Source organism: Salvelinus fontinalis, chromosome 42 (genome assembly GCF_029448725.1).
Source record: "Salvelinus fontinalis isolate EN_2023a chromosome 42, ASM2944872v1, whole genome shotgun sequence".
NCBI lineage: Eukaryota > Metazoa > Chordata > Actinopteri > Salmoniformes > Salmonidae > Salvelinus > Salvelinus fontinalis.
In genome coordinates this window covers 18,711,021-18,737,195 of record NC_074706.1, presented here as the reverse complement: position 1 = coordinate 18,737,195, position 26,175 = coordinate 18,711,021, and the positions used below count along the sequence as shown (strand labels likewise).

At 42.2% G+C, this 26,175-nt stretch overlaps 1 protein-coding gene across 2 annotated transcripts in view; it reads right to left on the bottom strand.

Moving 5' to 3' along the window:
• LOC129841382 (uncharacterized) overlaps positions 1 to 23,399 on the bottom strand; it is a 28,733-nt gene extending 5,334 nt beyond the window's left edge. Inside the window, exons 1-7 of one of the 2 annotated variants that reach the window (XM_055909631.1) lie at positions 22,920 to 23,399; positions 13,256 to 13,386; positions 12,920 to 13,078; positions 5,105 to 5,263; positions 4,824 to 4,935; positions 4,483 to 4,604; positions 2,203 to 2,348 (exon numbers count right to left, since the gene is read on the bottom strand). In XM_055909631.1, coding sequence (XP_055765606.1) covers positions 2,203 to 2,348; positions 4,483 to 4,604; positions 4,824 to 4,935; positions 5,105 to 5,263; positions 12,920 to 13,078; positions 13,256 to 13,386; positions 22,920 to 23,199 — 1,109 coding nt within the window. In that variant the 5' untranslated portion in view covers positions 23,200 to 23,399. Of the gene's footprint in view, positions 1 to 2,202; positions 2,349 to 3,149; positions 4,605 to 4,823; positions 4,936 to 5,104; positions 5,264 to 12,919; positions 13,079 to 13,255; positions 13,387 to 22,919 lie in introns of those variants that run through there. The other variant, XM_055909632.1, reaches the window with a different exon arrangement.
• Positions 23,400 to 26,175: the final 2,776 nt, after the last annotated feature.

Sequence of the window (26,175 nt, the reverse complement as noted above, 5' to 3'; positions counted from 1 at the left end):
CACTGCTACGATTTCTCCCCATTGTGGACACTCCTATGTCTGATAATGTTACTTAGAAACTCTTGTTACACCGTTTACACTCATGAGGAGGAAGGATAATAACAGGTCATAACATGTAAAAGTAGACTTACTGTACCAATTAGTTATTATTCTTACTGATCAAGTTTATGAAATATTAAGGGATTGAAACTCTCAATTCTGTTACCAAATTGGTAAATTGGTAACAGAATTACTGCCATTGAATTGGCTACAATGGGAAATCGTAGTAGTCACAAACCACAGTTGGGTCTCCTGCTACTGTCCTCCCTTCCACTTGCATACTGTCATGTTCAGCTCATCTTTCGGTTGTCTGGTGGTTAAAGCAAGACTACAAAAACAATCTGGACAACCCCTCACACTGCCTCTCTCTTTGTCTCCAGTGAATGTCACCACTCCCGACACCTCCCATGACATGGACCACCTACCCTCTTTCCATTTACTGTAACAAGCATCCTCACTCACTGAGCACCGACCGACACTGGACGTCCATGGTAGGGCTTAGTGTTTTCCACAATCACATGGAGTAGCCAGCCAAATAGAAAAAGTAGCCAGCCAGGATCCCCCGGGTTAAGAACTTTTTGCAGAACTAGCTCTCTTCTGGCACATTTTAATGGCATCCAAAATACACAGTGAAATTATCGAATACTTTATTGAGTTGACCTCCCAGATTGAAAAACCTTGTTGTGGTATTGTGTTGTAAATTACTGAAAATGTATGAATTCAGTGTATTGTTAGTTGTTTTGGATATTGTCTAGACCTATCTGATCAGGACTGTTTAAGTACGAGAACATTATGCTATTTATTTTTACATTTATTCTTCTCTTGAGGTTAAAGTAGTTTATTGCAAGATATGAATTGCTTTGGTATTGTAGTTTAACTGACACCCGGCTCAGAAAGACAATTTCCATACACGGCCACAGAGAAGTCAGATTCAAAATTCCTATTTCCGTCTAAAGTCAGCTGTTCGTTCCACACCCCAAAAAATGACTTATTTTATGGCGGTTATTTTAGAATAAGGCTGTAAGTTCAGGCCAAAGAGTTCAATCTTGGTTTCATCAGACCAGAGAATCTTGTTTCTCATGGTCGGAGAGTCCTTTAGGGGCCTTTTGGCAAACTCTAAGCATGCTGTCGTGCCTTTTACTGAGGAGTAGCTTCCGTCTGGCCACTCTACCATAAAGACCTGTTTGGTGGAGTGCTGTAGAGATGGTTGTCCTTCTGGAAGGTTCTCCCTTCTAAACAGAGGAACTTTGGAGCTCTGTAAGAGTGACCATCGGGTTCTTCGTCACCTCCCTGACCAAGGCCCAATTGTTCAGTTTGGCGGGGCGGCCAGCTCTAGGAAGAGTCTTATTCCATTTAAGAATGATGGAGGCCACTGTGTTCTTGAGGACCTTCAATGCTGCAGAAATGTTTTGGTACCCTTGCCCAGATCTGTGCCTCAACAAAATCCTGTCTCGGAGCTCTATGGACAATTCCTTCAACCTCATTGCCTGGTCTTTGCTCTGACATGCACTGTCAAATGTGGGACCTTGTATAGACAGGTGTGTGCCTTTCCAAATCATGTCCAATCAATGAATTTACCACAGGTGGACTCCAATCAAGTTATAGAAACATCTCAAGGATGATCAATGGAAACAGGATGCACCTGAGATCCATTTCGAGACTCCTAGCAAAGGTCTAAATACTTATGTAAATAAGGTAAAAATATCTAAAAAACTGTTTTTGCTTTGTCATTATGGAGTATTGTGTGTAGATTGATGAGATTTTTTTTGATTGAATCCATTTTAGAATAAGGCTGTAATGTAACAAAATATGGTATAGTTAGCATTGACTCACGAAATTACCTCTAACTTTCTGCATACTGGATGTAGAGACGTAAAAATGGTATCCACCTGACTCTGGGGAAGTGGATAAAGGGATCCATTGCCAGAATCTTGAACTATGCCTTTGATGGTTTAGCAATTCTAAGGCATGGTTCTACACTTAACACAAAATTTGTCACGACCAGGGCCCATATCCACTAAGCGTCTAAGACTAGGAGTGTTGATCTAAGATCTTTACAAATAACCGTATAATGATCCTAGATCAGCACTCCTTCTCTGAGAGGGTTTGTGGATACAGACCCTGACCTAATACCATACAGACAGTAGTTCACAGTGGGCTCACCTCAGTGAGACTCTGTGTGGTCCTGTGCTGTTCAGCTGGTTCCTCTGTGGGTTCAGGAGGTGTAGTCTGGTTCTCCCCTCAGGGTTTCCCAGACCCTCCTCATACCCCTCCTCCTTCACCAGAAGCACCTCTGGATCCTCCTCTTCCTGGAAGAGACAGGTGATACAGACATCAACTGAGTTTACAAAATATTAAGAATCCCTGCTCTTTCCATGGCAGACTGACTAGGTGAATCCAGGTGAAAGCTACGATCCCTTATTGATGTCACTTGTTAAATCCACTTCAATCAGTGTAGATGAAGGGGAGGAGACAGGTAAAAAAAATATTTTTAAGCCTTGAGACAATTGAGACATGGATTGTGCATGTGTGCCATTCAGAGGGTGAATGTGCCTATGAACGGGGTAGGGTAGTAGGTGCCAGGCACGCCGGTTTATCTCAAGAACTGCAACGCTGCTGAGTTTTTCATGCTCAACAGTTTCCCATGTGTATCAAGAATGGTCCACCCCCCAATGTGCATCCAGCCAACTTGACACAACTGTGGGAAGCGTTGGAGTCAACATCCCTGTGGAACGTTTTCAACACCGTGTAGAGTCCATGACCAGACGAATTGAGGCTGTTCTGAGGGCAAAAGGGGGTACAACTCAATATTAGGAAGGTGTTCCTAATGTTTGGTATACTCATTGTACACTCCCTTGGGTACAGACACGGAGTGACATGGAGTGTTTACCCATCCCCACTACATAAATATGTTGTGGGTAAAAATAAGTCAGCTATGATAAATCAAGTCAGACAAACCTGACTAAACTATTTTGACGTGTACAGTCGGTGTTTGCTAGTGTGTGGGTATATTTAAGTGTATATTGGTTTTAAAGTGCTGTTATGTGTATGCAGAATAGGATGAGATCAGATGGGATGTGTACTAAATAGTCTCAATGAAAGTCTTAGAATGAAAAGTCACATTTCGTGTTTATTAAACAAACTCGTTTTAAATACACCATATGAAAACCACATATACACGTATCAATTAAATCGGCATGTACTTGATATACTTTATTCATTTTCTCATTAAAAAGTGTCTTGGGAAAAACATTTAATAGTTGAATGGAAGTAATGAAATAGGCATTTGTGAACATCATATATCCTACACAGTACAAACAATATGTAGCAGACTTTGTAGGATTATATATCACACAATGTCTGGATGCAATATTCTACCATGGAATATTTAACACTGAAATCTGCTAATCTTGTTATTCCAAATGCATCTGTGGCTATTTTCTGTTGACAATGAAAATTAATCTTGTGTTTAATGCAGTGCTTGATCTAAACATCTAACGAGTGAAAAGGTTACTTTCTATTTTATAGAGTGGAATGGTTTTTCTGCTGGTGTATCCTGAGGTAGCTCTTCTCTGAGAACCTCTTCCCGCAGTGCGTACAGGTGAATGGCCTCTCTCCCGTGTGGATCTTCAGGTGCATCTTCAGCTTGTGCTGGTGGGAGAACCTCTTCTCACACTGAGTACAGCTGTATGGTTTCTCCCCTGTGTGGACCCTCTGGTGCCTTTTCAGGTCACCAGCCTGGGCGAAGCGCATGTGACACTGGGTACAGCTGAAGGGTTTCACCCCGGTGTGGACCCTCTGGTGCCTCTTCAGGCTGGACGAGTGTGAGAAACTGACCCGGCATAGGTGGCAGAGGAATGGTTTCTCCCCCGTGTGAATCCTCTGGTGGATCTCCACCTGTTTGGGGAAATTGAAGGCTTTCTCACAGAACGAACACGGGAAGCTCTTCTCTTTGGCGCAGCCACCTTTACTGATTCCATCTCTACTACTGTCATTGGTCAAAGGGCTTGTGTAGCCATTTAGTGTTGAGGTACTTGTGTTGTCTGAGGTGTGGTTTAACATTAGGAGAGTGTGAGGAGGACGAAGGCCAGGGAGTGTCTGTGTTGTCACAGGGTCCATGTTCCAGTTGATAGATCCTATAGAAGGCAGGCTGAAGGCAGCACCTGTTAGGGGGTTAACCTGAGGCCCCATCAGTCTCTCTGAATCACAACTATAGGAGCAGGATGGAGCATCGCTAGCCGAGTCCGTTTCTATTCTCTTCCGCCACAAACTGACACCTCCCCGTCCCCGGAGACCAAGTCTACGCCTCGCCCAGGTCTCAGCCAGTCTGTTGTCATGGAGACTAAGTTCAGATGTGGTTTTGTGTTCAACTGTCTGTTTCTGGTTGTGGTTAACAGTGTTGTACCCCAGCCCAGAGTTGAGGACGCTGTCCCATCCACTGACCTCCGCTATGTCGCCTCTGGTCCTGGCCTGCTCAGTGATGTCATCCCCTGAGCCCTTGGATGCACCTGTCTGGGAATCCAAGATGGCTGCCCAGTCTCCTCTGTTAGCCTCCAGCCAACCACCTGCAGGAAGGGGTTACAAAATAGACTTTACAAACATGTCAGAGGAAACTCTACACATTTAGTTTTGAGTCAATTACCTGGTGAAGTAACTATTTAGTTTTTTGGTATTTAAAGAAGTTTTATTGATTTAATTTTATGGATGAAAATAGAAGCCAGGTGCATCACTATTCCCATTGAAGATCTATTACTGTATGTAGGCTATATGTATTTCTATCTTACCTTGCTCCCCCATCTTTAGTCCACTCAGCAGATCAATGCTCTCTGGTTCGGCTTCTATTGTCTCTTCTTTGACCAGCAGCAGATCAGGCTTCCCATCCTCCATGTCTACTTCCTGTAAGAGATACAGAATGAGAGGATGTTGGATCAAGACATCTGATATGAACACCCTGCTATGGAGCATCTTCTGATTGGGCAATGAGGGATTGCTATGAGTACAATGCAAACATGTTAGTTGATTTGATTACTTGACACTCTAATGGTTTGATAATTCAAAGGCTCACCTCAGTGAGACTGTGTGTGAACCTGTTCTGCTCAGCTGGTTCCTCTGTGGGTTCAGGAGATGTAGTCTGGTTGTCCTCCATCATGGTCCCCTCTGGGTTCCCCAGACCCTCCTCACACCTCTCCTCCTTCACCAGCAGCACCTCTGGACCCTCCTCCTCCTGGAAGAGACAGGTGATACAGATTACACAGACGTACACTCCCTCAGGTACGTACACACACAGATAATAAAAACACTTTCAACATGGAGTGTTTACCCATCCGTTCGAGTCCTATACTGTAGTTCCAGAATAGCTTCATTGTTGTTAAACCTATCATATAGCCTAGCGTCCATGATTGACTCTGTCACCCCATCACCTTTTGTGCCTTCCTAGTTCCCCTGTGTTCGCCTAACCTAAACCCTTACCCTAAACCAGGTTCGTATCCTCTACCCAACCCCTTGACTAGTTGGGCCCAAGCTTGCTGTACAACATTAAAACCTATTCAGTCTGTCTACAAACAGGCTCTCAAAGTGCTTGATAGGAAGCCCAATAGCCATCATCACTGTTACATCTTCAGAAAGCATGAGCTCCTGAGTTGGGAAAATCTTGTGCAATACACCGACGCATGTCTTGTATTCAAGATCCTAAATGGCCTGGCTCCCCCTCCACTCAGTATTTTTGTTAAACAGAAAACCCAAACATATGGCAGCAGATCCACAAGGTCTGCCATGAGAGGTGACTGTATAGTTCCCTTAAGGAAAAGCACCTTTAGTAAATCTGCTTTCTCTGTGAGAGCTTCCCATCTCTGGAATACACTGCCATCAGACACACATAACTGCACCACATATCACACTTTCACAAAAGGCATGAAGACATGGCTAAAGGTCAATCAGATTTGTGAACATAATCTCTAGCTGTGTATTGCAGCTTTCCATGTTGTCTGTAGCTTATGAGGTGTGGAAACACTTTGTTGCTTTTATGAATTTTGTCTTGCTGCTTTTTGTTTTATGTTGCTCTGTCTGTATGCTACGTCTTGCTTGTCCTATGTTGCTCTGTCTGTATGCTATGTCTTGCTTGTCCTATGTTGCTCTGTCTGTATGCTATGTCTTGCTTGTCCTATGTTGCTCTGCGTGTGCTCACTGCTCAATGATTGTCTATAGTTTAATTGTTTTTAATAACCTGCCCAGGGACTGCGGTTGAAAATTAGCCAGCTGGATAAAATCGGCACTTTTACTGAAACGTTGATTAATGTGCACTGTCCCTGTAAAAAATAAAATAAAATAAACCCAAACCCCTAACTCTTTATCTGTCCTGTTTTGTCTGGACCTTTTGATTTTAAATTGCATGATTATCATTGTAGACATATGTTGTTGGTGAAGAGTAAGTTAGCTATGATAAGTCATCATTAGACAAACCTGACTAAACTATTTTGAGGTGTACAGTAGGTGTTTGTTAGTGTAGGTATATTTAGTAAGTGTATAAAGCATAATCAGGTGTATGCAGAATAGGGTGAGATCAGATGTGATGTACAGTCGTGGCCAAAAGTTTTGAGAATGACACAAATATTAATTTCCACAAAGTTTGCTGCTTCAGAGTCTTTAGATATTTTTGTCAGATGATACTATGTAATACTGAAGTATAATTACAAGCATTTCATAAGTGTCAAAGGCTTTTATTGACAATTACATGAAGTTGATGCAAAGAATCAATATTTGTAGTGTTGACCCTTCTTTTTCAAGACCTCTGCAATCCACCCTAGCATGCTGTCAATTAACTTCTGGGCCACATCCTGATTGGTGGCAGCCTATTTTTGCATAATCAATGCTTGGAGTTTGTCAGAATTTGTGGGGTTTTGTTTGTCCACCCGCCTCTTGAGGATTGACCACAAGTTCTCAATGGGATTAAGATCTGGGGAGTTTCCTGGCCATGGACCCAAAATATCGATGTTTTGTTCCCCGAGCCACTTAGTTATCACTTTTTCCTTATAGCAAGGTGCTCCATCATGCTGGAAAAAGCATTGTTCATCACCAAACTGTTCCTGGATGGTTGGGAGAAGTTGCTCTCGGAGGATGTGTTGGTATCATTCTTTATTCATGGCTGTGTTCTTAGGCAAAATTGTGAGTGAGCCCACTCCCTTGGCTGAGAAGTAACCCCACACATGAATGGTCTCAGGATGCTTTACTGTTGGCATGACACAGGACTGATGGTAGCGCTCACCTTGTCTTCTCCGGACAAGCTTTTTTCCGGATGCCCCAAACAATCGGAAAGGGGATTCATCAGAGAAAATTACTTTACCCCAGTCCTCAGCAGTCCAATTCCTGTACCTTTTGCAGAATATCAATCTGTCCCTGATGTTTTTCCTAGAGAGAAGTGGCTTCTTTGCTGCCCTTCTTGATACCAGGCCATCCTCCAAAAGTCTTCGCCTCACTGTGCGTGCAGATGCACTCACACCTGCCTGCTGCCATTCCTGAGCAAGCTCTGTACTGGTGGTGCCCCGATCCCGCAGCTGAATCAACTTTAGGAGACGGTTCTGGCTCTTGCTGGACTTTCTTGGGCGCCCTGAAGCCTTCTTCACAACAATTGAACCGCTCTCCTTGAAGTTCTTGATGATCCGATAAATGGTTGATTCTGGTGCAATATTACTGGCAGCAATATCCTTGCCCCTTCGAAGCCGTTTTTGTGCAAAGCAATGTTGACGGCATGTGTTTCTTTGCAGATAACCATGGTTGACAGAGGAAGAACAATGATTCCAAGCACCACCCTCCTTTTGAACCTTCCAGTCTGTTATTCGAACTCAATCAGCATGACAGCGTGATCTCCAGCCTTGTCCTCGTCAACACTCACACCTGTGTTAACGAGAGAATCACTGACATGATGTCAGCTGGTCCTTTGTGGCAGGGCTGAAATGCAGTGGAAATGTTTTGGGGGGATTCAGTTCATTTCCATGGCAAAGAGGGATGTTGCAATTAATTGCAATTCATCTGATCACTCTTCATAACATTCTGGAGTATAGGCAAATTGCCATCATACAAACTGAGGCAGCAGACAAAATTAATATTTGTGTCACTCAACTTTTGGCCACAACTGTTTACTAAAGAGTCTCAATGAAAGTCTTAGAATGAAAAGTCCCATTTTTGTGTTTATTATACATAAACAAGTTTTAAATACACCATATGAAAACCACACATACACATCATTCTGCATGAACTTGATAAACTACATTCATTTTCTCATTAAAAAAGTGTATTGGGGAGAAAAAAATTAAGTAGAAGTAATGAAATAGGCATTTGTGAACATCATTATAGCCTACACACAATATGTAACAGACTTTTTAGGCTTATATATGCCTTACACACTGAGTGTACAAAACATTAAAGAACTCTTTCCATTACTTAGACTGACCAGATAAAGCTAGGATCTCTTATTGAAGTCACTTGTTAAATCCATTTCAGTCAGTGTAGATGAAGGGGAGGAGACGGGTTAAAGGAGTATTGAGACAATTGAGATGTGTGTGTGTCATTCAGAGGGTGAATGGGCAAGACAAAATATTTGACACACCGGTTTATGTCAAGAACTGCAACGTTGCTGGGTTTTTCATGCTCAACAGTTTCCCGTGTGTATCAAGAATGGTCCACCACCCAAAGTACATCCAGCCAACTTGACACAACTGTGGGAAGCATTGGAGTCAACATGGGCCAGCCTCGATGAATTGAGGCTGTTCTGAGTGCAGGGGAAATCAATATTAGGAAGGTATTGGTAATGTTTGGTATACTCCGTGTATATAACAATGTCTGGATGCAATATTATACTCAGGAATATGTAATAATGAAAAATGTTACTCTCCTTATTCCAAATGCATCTGTGGAGCTTTTCTGTTGACAATGAAAATGTTTTTTTTAACCCTTTACACTCCTACCGGGTTGAAAATGGAAGATTCTGACACTGATAAGCACTTAAATTGGAACGAAGTGGCTGTACAGTAACATGCTATACATAACGTCGGAGCTCAGGGTCTCAGCAATGAATGGGTTTTGACTGACAGACGTTCTGAACTAGAGCACCACACTACAAGAAGATGCCCCCCTCCCTCCATGCTGCTAATTGGGCTACTTTTGCAAATGTTAATATTGTCTGAGTGAGGGGAACGTAAATTGAGGGAAATGCTGAAAAATAAAAGGGCTGTGGTCATAAAATTTTGTCAGACGGTTATTGTCATGCAAAAGGCTGCAGGTCTCACGGTAATTGACCGTTAATTAACATAAACACGTTTAGCATGTCCAGGCCTCCGCCCATACAAGCTGCCGATGCGGGCCTTTGGAACATCTACATAAAAAAAGTATAATAAATTAATTTAATATACACCATCACAATAAATCCATAATTTATTTTAGTCAGGTCTAAATAAACATTATGATATGAAGAAAATGTATTTCAGAAGAACAGAGTACGAGTTGGCGTACTGTAGACCTATGTTATCTGGCTATGCTCCATGCCATAGGCTGTAGGCTTGTTAAGTCTAGCTGACAATATATGCTTAAGTCTTGTGCCATTTTTTTTAAATTTTACAGTAAGAAGAATATAATTGAACTTAGCTGAATAAAATCTAAGTAATATTTTTCCAATTACTGCGCATATGAAGTGGCTATGTTGAGCGTAAAAAAAGTTGTCAATTGAAACAGGTCCTATATGCTAGTTTTTTTGTTATTTGGCAACTTTAGATTTGAATGATACAAACCTTAGAATGCCTTAGAAAGCAAAACATATATGGGCTGCATGGTGTGACAACAGGATATTGATGATTTGAGAAAGTAGAAAGAAAAAAAGCTTGTTCCTTGCCTCAGGCTGCACAGCTGTTCTCTCAAGTGATCATATTTTCACCCATCAGACTATTCTCAAATTAATCTCGTCTTTACTAATATGTAAAATGTCGATTTAGAATGGCCCATTATCAACAGTGGCCGAAAAATAAATAATTTAATCTGTAGGCACTCGAATAGCGAATGGAGGCCACCAACCTTGTTCCTGCAGCTACCCAGTGCTTAATTTGGGAAACCAATTGAAATATGTTCGGGAACATCGATAGTGAAACATATTTCACTAAACTGTTGACAGCCCGTCTGCGCGCTCGAGAAAGGAATAAATGAGAGCGAGGAGGAGATGGAAACGCAGGAGGGTGAGAGATGTATAGCTAAAGGTAATGTGTGACCCAATTAATTATTAACATATTAAAAATGCCCTATAACTAGGCTATTCAAAATCAAATACAAATTCACTAATTGTAGGCTACCTTGTAAGCCGCACTGCACAAACAATCAATGAACCAACAGCATCGCCTAGCATCGCTATACATTCTCTCCCCGACTCATGGAGCGTAGCATAAAGTAACCAATCTATCCAGTATAATACAGGCCACTCCGAGGCGATTACTCGAATTTGTTTCGTTTTGGAGTATAGGCTAATTATGTACCAAAGACATCTTAAATCAGTTTTGTTTGATGTTTTTCTGCCATGCGTAATATGCGGTAGGCTATGTACTGTATGTATAAAAGGCACAATCATAATTCCGTTTTTTTTCTTTCGGGTTTAGGCTCATACGCCTATGCATAAACTCTTATGTGTATGGGTGTTTTCAATTAATCAACACCTTAGAAAGTGCTGTCCATTTCGTTGTGTTAGGATTTGAAACAACATCCATAACAACCATGTTTCACACTGTTTCAACCTGCTGTTGAACTTCTTTCTTCAAATGTGATTATCACAGTGATGTGAGTTTTAAAAGTACTATAGGCATTCTCTTTTGATGATATTTGTTTGATGTGATATCAGAGTGGTTAGAGGGACAATAGAGCCATTAGGACATGGTTGTTAGCAAGTTGGGTACTACCAAAGCATGTCCAGAGTGCATAAAGTGAGATTACCATGACAAGTGGAATTTTACTGCAGTCATCACTCATGACTGCTGGTGTGGCAGTAATATGGTCACTGCAACAGCCCTAGTTACAAGATGACATGGCGTTATACCCTGTGTTGTCCTGAACAGAATGAGCCTGTTTGTTGTATTGTGAAGATTTGCCGCAGACCACGCATTTGAATTTACTTATAACTCTATTCCATGTGCATGAAAATGAAGATCTGCTTCTCTGAATTGCCTTGTGAAAGCCTAACACTGTGTTAGACATGTTTTATAATTTAGCGTTTATAATTCATGTTGGCATTAGAACAAGGTTTCAAATGATGAACACCTGACCCAGATTGTGCTTTTTAAAAAGGACTGTTTTTGGATTGCAACAGTAATTGTGTAAAGACTGGGATGCAGGGTTGTGTTCCAAACAAAGTGTGCTTGCTCCAGGAACTGTGTACACTTTGGAGAGGTGTGTTGCCACTTGGAAACAACAAATAGACCTCACTCAAACCCTTGTATTTTTTTTGTCTTATGTTGCACCTACCCTACATTTTCCAGGAATATTCTTATTATGTTACTGAAAGTATCCAGTGTATTTTCTGATTTTGTTTTAAACATATGCTGCAAAGTAGAGTAAATGTAAAATGTGCATAAAATCAACAGTGTAATGTTTTGATTCAGTCTTGTGTCAGGTGAACTGTTGTGTCCTCACTTTTAGTCTAATAATTTTCACATAATCTCCAAACAGTTCCCCTTTGATTGCTACCATGGTTATGCATATGCTTTCCCTATTTCTTCTGTAAGAAACATTTCAATTGAGCTCCATTCATATAGGCCAATTCCCACAAGTGTAAGGGTTAAAGTAGGGTTTGACCTAAATGTCAGACGCCATCGAGTGGAATGGTTACTTTATGTTATAGAGTGGAATGTTTTTTCTTTTGGTGTATTCTGAGGTAGCTCTTCTCTGAGAACCTCTTCCCACAGTGCGCACATGCGAACGGCCTCTCTCCCGTGTGGACCTTCAGGTGCATCTTCAGATGGTGCTGGCGGGAAAACCTCTTCTCACACTGGGGGCAGTTGTAGGGTTTCTCCCCTGTGTGGACTCTATGGTGCCTCTTCAGGTCACCAGCCTGGGCAAAGCCAATGTGACACTGGGTACAGCTGAAGGGTTTCTCCCCTGTGTGTACCCTCTGGTGGATCTCCACCTTCTGGGGGCAGCTGAAGCCTTTGTTACAGAACATGCAGAGGAACCGTTTCTCTTTACTATTGCCTGATGTTGCTCCCCCTACCCGAGCCTGTGCTCTAGCCCTGTCATCTGAGTTCAATACCTGATCGAAAAGGATACACCCGTGTGAATCGGAAGGCCCCATTGAAGTGGACACTGGGTTGTAATCCTTGAGTGGGTGTAAAGGGGAGTGGGTCGTGTTATTTGGATTAGTCTCTAAGCTTTCCCTGTAATCTAAGAAATCGCTGCCGTGTGAGAGTCTGTATCCTAGGTGACTATCTACATTCCATGTGGGAGAAATGTCGCCCTCCACTTTCACAGTCACTTTATCTTCGACCAAACCCTCCCCTTTCTTATCTAAGCACCTTTCGGAGTATACACTACTACTGTACTGGTTCCAGACCTCTCTAGACAGATCAGTCTGTGTCTCTAAACCCAAGGGCATGTTGTCAGGGTCCATCTCTGTAGTAGAAGAACAAGACGGATCATTGCCCGTCTCTAACGCATCCCGATGGGAATGAAACGTCCTCGGGCTCGGGTTACCGTAAAGTAAATACTCTGAGCCGGGAGCAGGAAGACAGCCCAGTCTCCCCAGCCCCAGTCTCTCTGGGTGTGACCTATGGTCAGATCCTGTGTGTAAAAGCCTTTGTGTTACAGTTAAAGTCTTGGTGTCTGTCTCTGACTTGATGGCGTTCAGCGTTCCACTGACCTCCGTGATGCTGCGTCGGGTCCTGGGCTGTACTGGGGCGGCTGTGGTGTCCTCCGTAGCTACAGGGGGCGCTCCAGTCTGGATGTCTCTACTGTGTCTTGGGTCCTCCTCTCCTTCAGACCTCTCCTGCTTGACCCTAAGACCTACAGCCTCTGCAGACTGACACAAGAAGAGAGGAGGTTATTACGGGTACAATATTAGTTAAATTAGATAAATGTCTCACAAGCTCAAATGAGGATGTACATGTAAGCAAGTGAATAGCTCAGGGGAGCCTTTCTGAAATAAACAGGCCACATTTGAAGTAACTGTAATTTAATGTAACACTATTACACTGACCTCTATCACGATAACGTGCTGGGTTGAGGTTCCACTCCCCTCATCAACAGTGATTGGTTGGTCATCTCTCCATGTATTGTGTCCCGCTGGCTTCACAAAGCTCCTGTGGCCTCCAGTGAGATGTATTTCACCTGGGAGAGTGATTGGGGGCAAATAAGTGGTTAGGTTAGCTACTGTCAATGCTGAATGGTATATTTTACCCTATTGACACTGTGTAAAATTGGCAAGGATGTAAGGTAACCTTTCGGATTACTTCTTGATATACAGTACTATTTATAGATCGATATTATGTTCCATGCATTATATTGTTTCAAATGAGTAAATAATAGGTAATGCAGTAAATCAAGAATCTGGTTAGAATATGATAGTGTCTTTGTGCAAGATAGATAAGTAATCAGGGGAATTTATTGCATACTTCACAAAAATTGACCAAGACCAAATTTTGGCTAAAGGGAAATTTCACCGCTGCTCTATTTCACTGTATATGTCCATGAATATGTTATTAACATAGCATTTTTCATAAAAATCGAGAATTTTCTCACTACACGCAAATAGATGCGTTTCTGCATTTCACCGGTAGAAACGGGCCATCCACATTTCTTGGTTGTAAGCGAACCACAATATCCAGAATTCATAGCGATTTCAAGACGTAGTACCGTCCCGGTAGAGGTGGATCCAGTTGATGTGAATACTCTCCTTGAGAAATATCCAAATGCCAGCACTTTCAGCCAGGGGATTTCGAAACAGACCTGAAGTCTCAACTAATGAGGTTGCCAGGTGTCACCCCTATCATCACACGCATCTGCTCCCCATCATTACGCACACCTGGACTTCTTCATAACCTTGATTACTCTCCCTTTATTTAGTCCTCTGTAGCCTCAGGCAGTAGTGGGTTTGTTCACGTTCAATACGCTTCTCCTGTTTTGTTTATCTGCCATGTTTATTAAACTCCCCTTCTGCACCTGCTTCCTGACTCCAAGCACATAGTTACAATAGGTCATCGAACATCGAAAAGTGATGCTATTCCATCGATTTTTCCACTTCAAAGAAAGGCATCCGATCAGCGCAGCAAAAAAGTCAAGCTGAGGTAACTTAGCTAACGTTAACCCTACATTCATATACATATCACCTCAATTACCTTAACTGTTTACATACTGCTTTACTCATTTCATTTATATTGTAATGAAACAGCAGGGAGCAGGTCTCGAACCCTCGACCTTCTAGCCCGAGGTCCGGCACGCTATCGACTGCGCTGCAAAAGCATGCTCGAGCGGCGGCAGAGTCGATTTCCGCGCTTATAAACCCAGGGTCATTACAGTATATACTGTATTTTAGTCTATGCCACTCCCACATTGCTCATCCTAATATTTTTATATTTGTTAATTCCAGTCTTTTACTTTTAGATGCGTATTGTTAATTGTCCGATACTAATGCACTCTTGGAGACAGGAACACAAGCGTTTCGCTCCAACTGCAATAACATCTAAATATGTGTATGTGACCAATAAAACATGGATTTGAATTATCTTTCACGGTAAAGTATACACTTGTTGTATTCGGCCACATGTGACAAATAAAATATTTGATTTAGCTAACTAGCAAGCGAACTACATGTGTTTATCTAAGCAAATCTAGCTAGCTCGCTTTCATAATAAGCTGGCTAGACATTCCAAAGCAAATCAATGTAATTACCCGGCTGCTATCTGTAAAATGTGATTTGTAAACAGCTTGATTCTATGTTATCTTCTGTGTATAAAGTGTCGCAGAAGTGTGGGGGGGGGGGGACATTAACGATGCAGTTTGGTGTTCTAGGAGTGGTCTGAGGCAGTCGGTAAATAACAAGCGTTTAAGTTCAACTTTACTAACGATGGTTTTGGGGGGAAAGCTCAGATTTAACGCTCCTACAAAGGTTCAAACAATGAACTTAACCTTAAGCTTTTGGGAATCAACTCTTACCCTACGAGGTCTGGGGCCTGCTAGTTTTATGTTCTACCTGATCATTAAATCGCACCTACTTGGGCTGGGTTTCCCAAAACCATTATTGCACCGAGATCTTAATTCCATTGAAACGAAATGGACGAAAGATTATCTTAGTGCTACGATACTTTTGTGAAACCCAGGTTTAAATCAGTCCCTCATTGAGTGTTACAACACATACCAGTGTACTGTACCCTTTTTTTGTTTACAGATGAACATGGTTTCTTGTATGGTTACACAGGGCTGTGGCAGGCATGGCCTTTTCTCAGCAGTTATTGTCATGCAGAAGACTACCGGTCTCCCGGTAATTGACCGTTAATTAAGATAACCATGTTTAGCATGTCCAGGCCTCCATGCATGCAAGCCGTTGATGCGGCCTTTGGAACATATACATTTTTAAAGTCTAAAATCAATTGAATATACACCATCACAATAAATCCCTTATTTATTTTAGGCAGGTCTAAAGAAACATTGATATATATGAAGAAAATATATTTCAGAAAGCATGCAGTAGGCCAACTCATTCTGTTATCTGGCTATGCGCCATACCTAAGGCTGTAGGCTTGTTCATTTAGCAGACAAGATATGCTTAAGTCCTGTGCCATTATTTTATAGTAAGAGGAATATAATTAAACTTAGATTAATAAAATTCCAGAGTGCGAGTGAGTGCATATGAAGTGGCTATGATGAGCGTAAAAGTAATCATTTGAAACAGGTCCTATAGGCTAGATTTAGAGTTATTTGGCAACTGTAGTTGGGAATGATACAAACCTTTGATTTCTAAGGCATTCTAAAGATATATGGGCTGCATGATGCGGCTATTGACGATTTGAGAACGCTTTGAAACAACTCACAACGACCATGTTTTAACCTGTTGAACTTCTTTCTTCAAATTGAGCAATCACAGTGAGATGAGTTTTAAAAGCACATACTGTTTTGATAAGTGTTCAGGGGTGATTTTCAATTGCCTTTACATTGATGGCTAGAGGGACAATAGAGCCCTGAGACCAGGCCATTAGCGACCTGATGGTCGTTAGCGAGTTGAGTACTACGAATGCATGTCCAGAGTGCATAAGAGGAGATTACCCTGACTCGACGGTCATGTCAAATTTTACTGCGGTCATGACTGCCGGTGTGGCGGTAATACGGTCACCGCAACAGCCCCAGTTACACACCCTCATGATCAGTCGTGTTTTACACACCCTCATGATCAGTCTTCATGTCTTTCCAGGAGACTTGCAGTACAAACAAATCTTCTGCAAGAGGTCAAAGCAGTGGGTGGTAAAGAAAGTGTACGAGCCCAGAACCCACCACTTCTGGGAGAGGCTTGTCCACCTGGCTGTGGAACGCAGAAAGCATCAGATGGTTGTCTAAAAGGAGCCAGAGTCATAGATCCACAAACCCAACATCCCTGCCAACATCGCCACAGCCCGCTAAACCAGCTGCCATGACACCCATAACAAGACGAGGTACACCAGCTGAAGAACATTCAACCAACAACATCCATATTCAGTTTGACTTATGTTATAGTATAATATAAAATGCCCAGTATGCTCACAACTGCATTGTGGTACAGATATTCCTAGCTATTTTACATATGTATACAGTACCAGTCAAGTTTGGACACCTACTCATTCAAGGGTTTTTCTTTATTTTTACTATTTTGTACATTGTAGAATAATAGTAAAGATATCAAAACTATGAAATAGCACATATGGAATCTAGTAGAAACCCCAAAAAGTGTTAAACAAAATATATTTTAGATTATTCAAAGTAGACAGCCTTTGCCTTGATGACAGCTTTGCACACTCTTGGCATTCTCTCAACCAGCTTCATGAGGAATGCTTTTCCAACAGACTTGGAGTTCCCACATATGCTGAGCACTTGTTGGCTGCTTTTCCTTCACTCTCATCCCAAACCATCTCAATTGGGTTGAGGTCGGGTGATTGTGGAAGCCAGGTCATCTGATGCAGCACTCCATCACTCTCAAATAGCCCTTACTCAGTCTGGAGGTGTGTTGGGTCATTGTCCTGTTGAAAAACAAATGACAGTCCCACTAAGCGCAAACCAGCTGAGATGGCGTATCGTTGCAGAATGCTGTGGTAGCCATGCTGGTTAAGTATGCCTTGAATTATAAATAAATCAGTGTCACCAGCAAAGCACCCCCACACGGCGGTTGGAACCAAAAATCTCAGATTTCCACCGGTCTAACATCCATTGCTTGTGTTTCTTGGTCCAAGCAAGTCTCTCTTCTTATTGGTGTCCTTTAGTAGTGTTTTTTTTTGCAGCAATTTGACCATGAAGGCCTGATTCACGTAGTCTGCACTGAATAGTTGATGTTGATGTGTCTGTTACTTGAACTCTGAAGCATTTATTTGGGCTGCAATCTAAGGTGCAGTTAAATCTAATGAACTTATCCTCTGCAGCAGAGTTAACTCTGGGTCTTCCTTTCCTGTGGCGGTCCTCGTGAGAGCCAGTTTCATCATAGTTCTTGATGGTTTTTGGGACTACACACTGACATTTCCGGATTGACTGACCTTCATGTCGTAAAGTAATGATGGACTGTCGTTTCTCTTTGCTTATTTGAGATTTTCTTGCCATAATATGGACTTGGTCTTTTACCAAATAGGGCTATCTTCTGTATACCACACCTACCTTGTCACAACACATTGTCTCAAACACATTAAGAAGGAAAGAAATTCCACAAATTAACTTAAGGCACACCTGTTAATTGAAATGCATTCCAGGTGACTACCTCATGAAGTTGGTTGAGAGAATGCAAAGCTGTCAAGGCAAAGGGTGGCTACTTTGAATTGTTTAACACTTTTTTTTGGTTACATGATTCCATATGTGTTTCCTTGTCTTCACTATTATTCTACAATGTAGAAAATAGTAAACAAATAAAAATAAACTGCAATGAGTAAGTTTTATTACATTTTTGGGGGGGGATTTTATATTGCAAATAGATTTCAATATAGCAAATAAGTAGACATGGCTTGTCTTCAAGACAAAGTGTATTTGCTCTGGAGACAGAGGTGACTTTACACAGTCGTATGCAGGAACAGTTATGGCAATGTCGGACATATATACAGTACAACAAAAATATACAAATTGCCTATAAATACTACAGTTCTACAAAGGGAATACTTGCATATGATGTATTTGTGTGGTGTAGTGAGGTGTTAAGTCACTTTGATACAAGGGGAGATTGTTATGGGATCTTTCACATGTCCTGGAGTGATCAACTTCTTTATATCTAAGCGGTATTGTTTGTGAGAGAAAGACAAAAACACTATTAGAAATGAATGGGCAATCGTTGTGTAGCAGCAAGATGTAGAATGAGACATCTCAGACATGTTTTGGACCCCAGGGAGAGTATCTGCTGCTTTTGCAACAGCTAATGGGGATCTTAACCAAATACAAAATGTTAGCTAGCTAGCTCCAACATGGGTATAGTTACTCATGAGTCATAAAGCCAAAGTTACACATTTACGCTTCGCAAAGCATTTCTTCAGTGACCTGCACTGAGGCTAGTTTGCTAGTTAATTATAACACTAGACTACAGTAAATTTTAGATATAGTAAACAAAGCTAGCTAAACTTGGATATCTTGACTTGTAGTGGTACTAGCTAGCCCCGTTATGGCCGAACTGATCACGAAATTGTACTGAATAACACTGCATCGTGTAAAAAGAGCTTATATTGCTAGCTAGCAAAAACAAAACAACTTACTAATTTTCCCAAGTTGGTCTTGGCTGCCACCGTCAGTTGATCTAGGACAGGGATGGGTAACTCCAGTCCTTGGGGCCTGATCAGTGTCACACTTTTGCTCCAGCCCTAGTTAACACACCTGACTCCAATAATCAACTAATCATGATCTTCAGTTTAGAACGCAATTAGTTTAAATCAGCTGTGTTTGCTAGGGGAAAAAGTGACCACTGCAGCTCCGAGGACTGGATTTGCCCGTGCCTGTTCTATGAGGCTCTGAAGAGCCTGCCTTCAGGGTGGGAACACAATTGGACAAGGAAGTAGGGCACCTATCACACAGTAGTCAGGGAAATTGAGTCAACCTAGATATCCTGCAATGTCCAGGCAGACAGGAACATCGTTGAGACAAGTCCAGTGCAGGGCTCGACATTCAGGGCTGCCCGTTGGTCCGGCTTTCATATGGCCTGCTTGGGCCAGTACATTTTCAAACTCCAAAACAGAATATGTATATTTGTATTTAATCCTTTACAATTTTGCCCGACATCTGACGCATCACAGTTGTCAACCAGCATTCGGTTTCCACGCTGAGGCAAGAATGTCAAGGCTTTTCCTCTCGGTCTAGACTAGTGCAGTGTTGCCAACTCCTCAGTAAGGAAAGTAGCTATTGGCTGTCCTAAAAGTCGCTAAATGACGTCATCACCTAATTGTCAGTCCCTATCCCCAGGAGTTTCTCTTTTTTAAGACAACACTTCTCGAGGAAAGCCACAACAGCATGGGCTATAGATTTGGCATCTCCTTTATACAATTTTCTGCTTGGTGTCACTAAAGTACCTTATCACAACCCCCAGGTACTTAGAAACACTTACATCCGTGGACTCATCGAGGAGGCTGAAACGCTGGTCACCCACATCTGCGACCAACTTTTCCAGAAAGTATGGTGCTAGAACACCATTAATAATTTCTGTGCATTTTGTCCTGTGCATTTTGAATTGGGTAGCAGCAGTGGAGTCTGAGAAAGCAGCTCTACATGCTTCGCCAATGTGATCACATGCCAGCATGGAACAGTGTTGAGCAATAGCTAATGCCAAGGCCCCAGCCTTTATTGCAGTAAAAAAATTAACCATAACTGGCAGCTTTTTTCCCCCCCATCTTTATTTAACCAGGTAGGCAAGTTGAGAACAAGTTCTCATTTACAATTGCGACCTGGCCAAGATAAAGCAAATCAGTTGGACACATACAACAACACAGTTACACATGGAGTAAAACAAACATACAGTCAATAATACAGTAGAAAAATAAGTCTATATACAATGTGAGCAAATGAGGTGAGATAAGGGAGGTAAAGGCAAAAAAAGGCCATGTTGGCGAAGTAAATACAATATAGCAAGTAAAACACTGGAATGGTAGATTTGCAGTGGAAGAATATGCAAAATAGAGAGGAATAATGGGGTGCAAAGGAGCTAAATAAATAAATACAGTTGGGGGAGAGGTAGTTATTTGGGCTAAATTATAGATGGGCTATGTACAGGTGCAGTAATCTGTGAGCTGCTCTGACAGCTGGTGCTTAAAGCTAGTGAGGGAGATTAGTGTTTCCAGTTCCAGAGATGTTTGTAGTTTGTTCCAGTCATTGGCAGCAGAGAACTGAAAGGAGAGGCAGCCAAAGGAAGAATTGGTTTTGGGGGTGACCAGAGAGATACCTGCAGGAGCGCGTGCTACAGGTGGGTGCTGCTACGGTGACCAGTGAACTGAGATAAGGGGGGACTTTACCTAGCAGGGTCTTGTAGATGACCTGGAGCCAGCCAACGAGAGCGTACAGGTCGAAGTGGTGGGTATGACAAAACAGATGGCACTGTGATAGACTGCATCCAATTTGTTGTAGGGTATTAGAGGCTATTTTGTAAATGACATTGCCGAAGTCGAGGATCGGTAGGATGGTCAGTTTTACAAGGGTATGTTTTGGCAGCATGAGTGAAGGATGCTTTGTTGCGAAATAGGAAGCAAATTCTAGATTAAATTTTGGATTGGAGATGTTTGATGTGAGTCTGGAAGGAGAGTTTACAGTCTAACCAGACACCTAAGTATTTGTAGTTGTCCACATATTCTAAGTCAGAACCGTCCAGAGTAGTGATGTTGGACGTGGGGGCAGGTGCAGGCAGCGATCGGTTGAAGAGCATGCATTTAGTTTTACTTGTATTTAAGAGTGGATGGAACTGTTATAAGGCTTTGCTTTTCTAGTATGTTTTTGAGTTGTCATGTGTTTTTTTACATCAAAGTTTGGCGTAGAAATCAGCCTTACAATACAGGCAGTATGCCCATGTATCATCGCCAATAAACGGCTTCAACCAGCCTTTGAATTCAGGGTTTGATTCCCACTCCTTTCTGTATTTTTGAGTGTACAGTTTAGACTGAGACATGATGAGCTAGCCAGCTAGATGTTTAACTTATGTCACAGAGAGGCACACACACAGTGGACAAGGTGAGTAAGTGACTGAGGCTGTGTGTCAAATGCAGTGATTTATTTTAGAGAAAGAACATTTTACATTTACATCCCGCCCTGTATGTAAGCCAGGGCGTGATCAGCCAGCGGCGGCTTCCCGCATGCGCGATTCATTTGCAGTCTGGACGTAGAGGGGTGAACATCTCCTGCTCTGACTGCTGCGCGAGTACTGGGCCGCCTGTGAGTGCTTTGGGACGGGGGTGGGGCCCACGGCAGCACCCGCTGCTCGTTGAGAAGAGTAAGAACGATACGTGCTTTCATGTCAGTCTCAAAGTCTCCAATAACACCAGAAAAAGTCGCTAGTCGCTTTTTGAAAATGTGTCGCTAGAGGGGTCTGGATACTCGCTAAATATAGCGACAAAGTCGCTAAGTTGGCAACACTGGACTAGTAAACCCCACCTAAGTATGGCCTGGTACTCACACTAGACTCCTCACAGCGGAGGCAAGGTTGTACATCGGCACGCGTATTTCACCAACACAGAATAAAAGTCCTCCGCCAGACATCCTACACAGAGATGCCATTATTAGCAAGTAAAGGTTTACGTAGGCCTACACTATGTAGCTGCTTGCTTGTCAAGACAAATTTACACATCACTTACTTGTTGGTAAAAATGAATATTGTAATAATGCTATTCTGTAGTCTATATAATTGTTTAAAAACCAGCTTAATTCCAGAAGCTGTTAATGAGCTATGTCGTTTATTTGTTGTTTTTGTCGCACTGCTTTGCTTTATCCTAGCCAGATAAAGGTGAAAAAAAAAAAAAAAATGTATCAACTGGTAGGTGGCAAAGCCATAACGCCTCATACAGCCGATTGTAATCTCTGGCAAAAACAATTATTGAAAAGAGCGGGATCCTAGGTGGAAACCAGTGCTGTTTGATTTATTTCATTTTTACGAGTATCTGCCATGACAATATAAAAAGTAACCGCAGGAAGCGTTTTCCAAATGGTATGGTTGGCTATAAGGTACTTGTGCAGACTGCAAATGAAACATGAAATGACCCATGATTGAAATTCTGCATGTTCAACCTGCTTTCCTGTAATATTGGCTAGGAACAGTCATTTTTTAATTTGGGCCGGTAGTTTTCACACGGTACTAGAAAAAGTACCTGAATGTCAAGCCCTGCAATGGCTCTAGTGAACAGGGACAACCATATCAATTCGTGATCGTGCAATTAGCGAAACACAAATTGGGCCACAATAATTGCTACAAAACATGACTCCATTCATTTTTATATCAGACAGCACGCTCAATCATCTGATGGCGTCATCAGTGTAACTATCTGGCACGAACATTTTAAAATACCGCTATAGTGCATCATTATTTATTTAACACCTCATCACTCAGAATTATGTCGGTAGAGTGGTTAATCACTCCAAATAATGTATAGTGGTGAAGTTCCCCTTTAACCTTAAGCATTTAATACATCTAAAGCCACATGCCAGGGGGGGGACCGGGCGACAAGGCCTCCTGCAAAATGTACCTCTTGTCATTTCTCTGTGTAGGTTGAGGATCTTGACACCACTGGGACGACTGGCGAGGACGCGATCTTGCGTTGTCTCTGCGCGCTCCCGTGCCACCTTCAGTTCTAGTAGCTGTAGTTTCCTCCGTAATGCCCCGTTTTCTTTCTGGCTTTGAGTTATTTCCAAACGAAACACTGCATAGTCGTCGTCTACGAGTTTACAGACCTCTGTCACTGCTGCATTCGCTAACACCTCCATGATGGAGGCTATTTGCGTGTGAAGAACCATACAGTTAGCCATTGTTAGCTAACGTTAGCAGCTAGCTAGCGTTACCTAGATAACGTCTATCAACCAAGTCCGGTCACCAACGCGAATTAAAGACTACCTGGGACAAGTATGCGATGCTGTGCAATTAAATGAGTCCATGGTGTTAATAAATGTCTGAAAAACAACAACAAAAACGCGAACTTGGAAATGATTATTGGTCACGGTTTACTTCCGTTTACTGCTAACGTTACTTCTGAAAGGTACACACACCGCCACCTACTGTACTGGAGTGTGAGGCCGCTTACGGCTTCCCCATAGAGCAGGTTTCCTAAACCCCTTCTTGGGGTCCCCCTTGGGTGCACGTTGTTTTTTGCCATAGAACGTCACAGCTGATTCAAATAATCAAAGCTTGATGATGAGTTGGTTATTTGAATCAGCTTTGTAGCGCGACGGCAAAAACCAAAACGTGCAAGTTTGGGAAACCCTGCCTTAGAGCAGTAGCAGTGCTTAGGTAAAATCATTGGGGAAGCTATGCCACCCCCTCCAAAAAAGCCCTATTACAACCTGTGTTGTGGTAATTGTATTGTTTGCTCTGTAACCTGTTAATTCCTATGCCTTGCGACCGTGATATATGCCTAAAGGCTGAGACAATAAGACAGTGGCAGAATGAATTCAACCATACTTTTGTTTTATCAAAAGAACAGATGGCAACCTCTGTCCGGTGCAATCCACAAAGCATATTGCATGTACAGTAACAGACCGTTACAGGACCTACAGCATGGTCAAGCCAGTAAATGTTTCTGACATTTTCGGACCACTAAACAACTATTGATTTAGAACCACAAAGAGTTACCACAAGTCGCAAAGAAAACAGGAGCTGCCTCCACTCTTCCAGCAACATTTCAACTTCAACATCAGATCACATATGCTTAGTCTAATACAGGGACAACTAAAAGATACCAAAAACTATTTAGTACAATCAACATAAGCAAAATATGACGTGGTTGTCCATGGTTCTGACTTCTGTGTGTGGCCATTGGTGCAAGTAGAAAAACATGTTGACTCACCCAACTTGTAGAGAAATGCCAATGCCAGCCTCCTCTCTTTCATGTTGACAAAACGCTCTATCACTCTATCATACAGTACACACTTTTGTTTGTTGTTCTAGGCTACCTGGCTAAAATGCTGCTCGCTAGCCTTACTTCCATTCATGGGCAACATTAGCTAGTTAACATTAGCCTTTTAGGCCTACATCTAGCTACATATGGAACTTCCATCCAATTAGGCCAGTCACAACAATGGATCAGAATCGCAATAATCATTGCCCAGTACGGAGAATTAAGTAAAACCACAAGTCCAAATCCCTAGCTCCATCTATGGCTAATTTTGGAAAGGGACAATTTTAGCTAGCTAGCATGCTGCTCGCTAGCCTTACTTCCATTCATGGGCAACATTAGCTAGTTAACATTAGCCTTTTAGGCCTACATCTAGCTACATATGGAACTTCCATCCAATTAGGCCAGTCACAACAATGGATCAGAATCGCAATAATCATTGCCCAGTACGGAGAATTAAGTAAAACCACAAGTCCAAATCCCTAGCTCCATCTATGGCTAATTTTGGAAAGGGACAATTTTAGCTAGCTAAAACCACTCTCAATGGGATTTGTTAGGAGTGACACCTAAATCCAAGCTGGCTTCCTTTGACACTTTTTTTTGGTGCGCCAGGACCATTCACAGTTGAGCTCGCTCAGTTTAGCACAACGCTGAGTGGCACATTTTTTGTCAAGGGAGGCCAAATATTCGCTGGCTTCCCTTAATTCCAGCAGCATACCACCCTGCATACCACTGCTGGCTTGCTTCTGAACCTAAGCAGGGTTGGTCCTGGTCAGTCCCTGGATGGGAGACCAGATGCTGCTGGAAGTGGTGTTGGAGGGCCAGTAGGAGGCACTCTTTCCTCTGGTCTAAAAAATATCCCAATGCCCCAGGGCAGTGATTGGGGACACTGTCCTGTATAGGGTGCCGTCTTTCGGATGGGACGTTAAACAGGTGTCCTGACTCTCTGAGGTCATTAAAGATCCCATGGCACTTATCGTAAGAGTAGGGGTGTTAACCCCGGTGTCCTGGCTGAATTCCCAATCTGGCCCTCAAACCATCATGGTCACCTAATAATCCCCAGTTTACAATTGGCTCATTCATCCCCCTCCTCTCCCCTGTAACTATTCCCCAGGTCGTTGCTGCAAATGAGAACGTGTTCTCAGTCAACTTACCTGGTAAAATAAAAAAAATATATTTTTTAAATGCTACGGGCGTCAACAATGTCATACTCGTTTGGACAAAACAGCATTAGATGGATGGCCCACAAGTATAGAGACAGAGGGGCGCTGTATCGCTCGCTCAGATGATTTCTCCTGTGAGATACATTCAGCCTTTTGCGAATTGAAGGAAAATTATGAAACACAGAGAGACATATATATTATATTTTTTGTCCATTTTTTGGGGGAAGCCTGGCTTCCCTTGGCATCCATGAATGCATGCCACTGCCATAGAGGACCATAGTATAAGTCATACCCATAAAATATTGCAGTCAAACAAGGAAATGGTTCCAATTGTTTTTCCACCATTCCTTTTTCCCATAAAGGATTTTAGAAACATTTAAAATAAGGACTGTGTTTCATGTAGGCTTACCTTGGCATGACATTTTGATAACCGTGTAAATCTCTCTAGGACAAGGTGACTTATCAATATATCTGCCTGTATTTACCCACCTAAAATGAAATGCTAATTAACTGCTAATATGCCAATCATAAAGCACTACAAATATCATGAATATCTGTATGAGACTGCTGAAGGTAAGAATCTCTGGATTAACTATGTAACGTTAGCTAAATGTAGTAAAGAATAAATTGGCAACATTTCTTTAAATGGAAAATTCTGTGAACTGTCTTGAGCATGTTTTAAACTGACACAATATCTGTTAGCAAAGGTGTCAGCTAGAGATGATGTGCAG